Source organism: Mustela nigripes, chromosome 6, assembly GCF_022355385.1.
Source record: "Mustela nigripes isolate SB6536 chromosome 6, MUSNIG.SB6536, whole genome shotgun sequence".
Taxonomy (NCBI): domain Eukaryota; kingdom Metazoa; phylum Chordata; class Mammalia; order Carnivora; family Mustelidae; genus Mustela; species Mustela nigripes.
The window spans coordinates 90159230-90160583 of NC_081562.1; the positions used below are offsets into that span (position 1 = coordinate 90159230).

A 1354-nucleotide genomic window follows, 5' to 3' on the forward strand; every position below is an offset into this window, starting at 1 on the left:
CTCTGCCTACTTGTGACTTTTCTCTCTGTCAAATAAATAAATAAAATCTTTAAAAAAATTAATACACTACTAAGAAACAGTAAATGTACTCATATCTTGTACCTAGGAATATTTATGTCTTCAGGCTTTTTTAAAGAACTGATATAGTTTATGTGTTAATTAAGGAGTTGCTAGAAATAAGGGCTACTTCATGTTTTCCATATATATATGTGACTTCATATTTGCATTTTAAACTGATAAATTATATGGCACAGAAAATTTTAAACTAGGTACTTGAAAAATACTTTGAGACTTCTCAAAAAGAGTAAATATATCACTTTCTTAGTGATAGTTTTTTACATATTACTAAGTATACTATCATATGGAGAGGATGTTACATGTAATATTCCAATAAGACTAAGTTATATTTACAGTTTTTGTAGAGTAAAATAAAAATAATGTTAAGCATGACAATATTTTCTGAATTCTTTCAAAGAATGTTTCTTGGTGAAAGCATAAAACAATTTTAACTCATTAATCGTACAGTGTCTTTTTGTCTTTCTTTGATTTTCTAAGTTTCATTGTGAAAAAATTGGTATTTAAATATATTTAGAAGAAGGAAATGAGGTCAGTCTCATAGATAGTGAAAAGACAATCTCAAAGGAAAGGAAATGCGTGAGAAAATGATTGGAATTTAAGTGGAAATATATATATATATAATATATATATGAAATATATATATATATATATCTCAGTATTCTCAAATATTTTCAGTATACTGCTGACAATAGAAATACAAGCAATGAAATAGAACTCTAGAGAGATTATGTGGATATTCATAGACTTTTACAGGCCCGGTTTCCTATTTACTTGTTCTTGACAATGTCTCTAATTTATGACAACATTTTAATTTTTTTTATTTGCTTGAAAAAAATACAATCTTCCTTGCCCTGTCCACGAGGGCTAGCTTGACTTGCTGGTTCCGTAAGCTGTAAATAAAGGGGTTCAGCATGGGGGCTACTGAGGTGTTTAGCACAGCAACACCCTTGCTCAGAGACACTCTGTCTTTTGCTGCTGGATTAATGTACATGAATATGCAGCTGCCATAGGAGATGGAGATGACAATCATGTGGGATGAGCAGGTAGAAAAGGCCTTTGTCCTCTGACTAGTGGAAGGAATCCTCAAAATTGTTCTAATGATATATATGTAGGACAGAATTATTAATGCCAAAGTGAACAGTAGAGTAAACACAGCACAGGAAAAATCCACTGTCTCTAGGAATTTTGTGTCTGAACAAGAAAGGTGTAGTAAGGGGAAATAATCACAGTAAAATGGTCTATAACGTTGGACTTACAGTAATCAAGCTGTATGAAC

At 31.2% G+C, this 1354-nt stretch overlaps 1 protein-coding gene across 1 annotated transcript in view; it reads right to left on the bottom strand.

Annotated features, from left to right (window-relative positions):
- Window positions 1-895: 895 nt before the first annotated feature.
- The window catches only part of LOC132019763 (olfactory receptor 6C1-like), a 67603-nt gene continuing 67144 nt past the window's right edge, over window positions 896-1354 (bottom strand). The window contains exon 2 of the mRNA XM_059403337.1: window positions 896-1329. Within this exon, the coding sequence (XP_059259320.1) occupies window positions 896-1329 (434 nt within the window). The remainder of the gene's footprint in view (window positions 1330-1354) is intronic.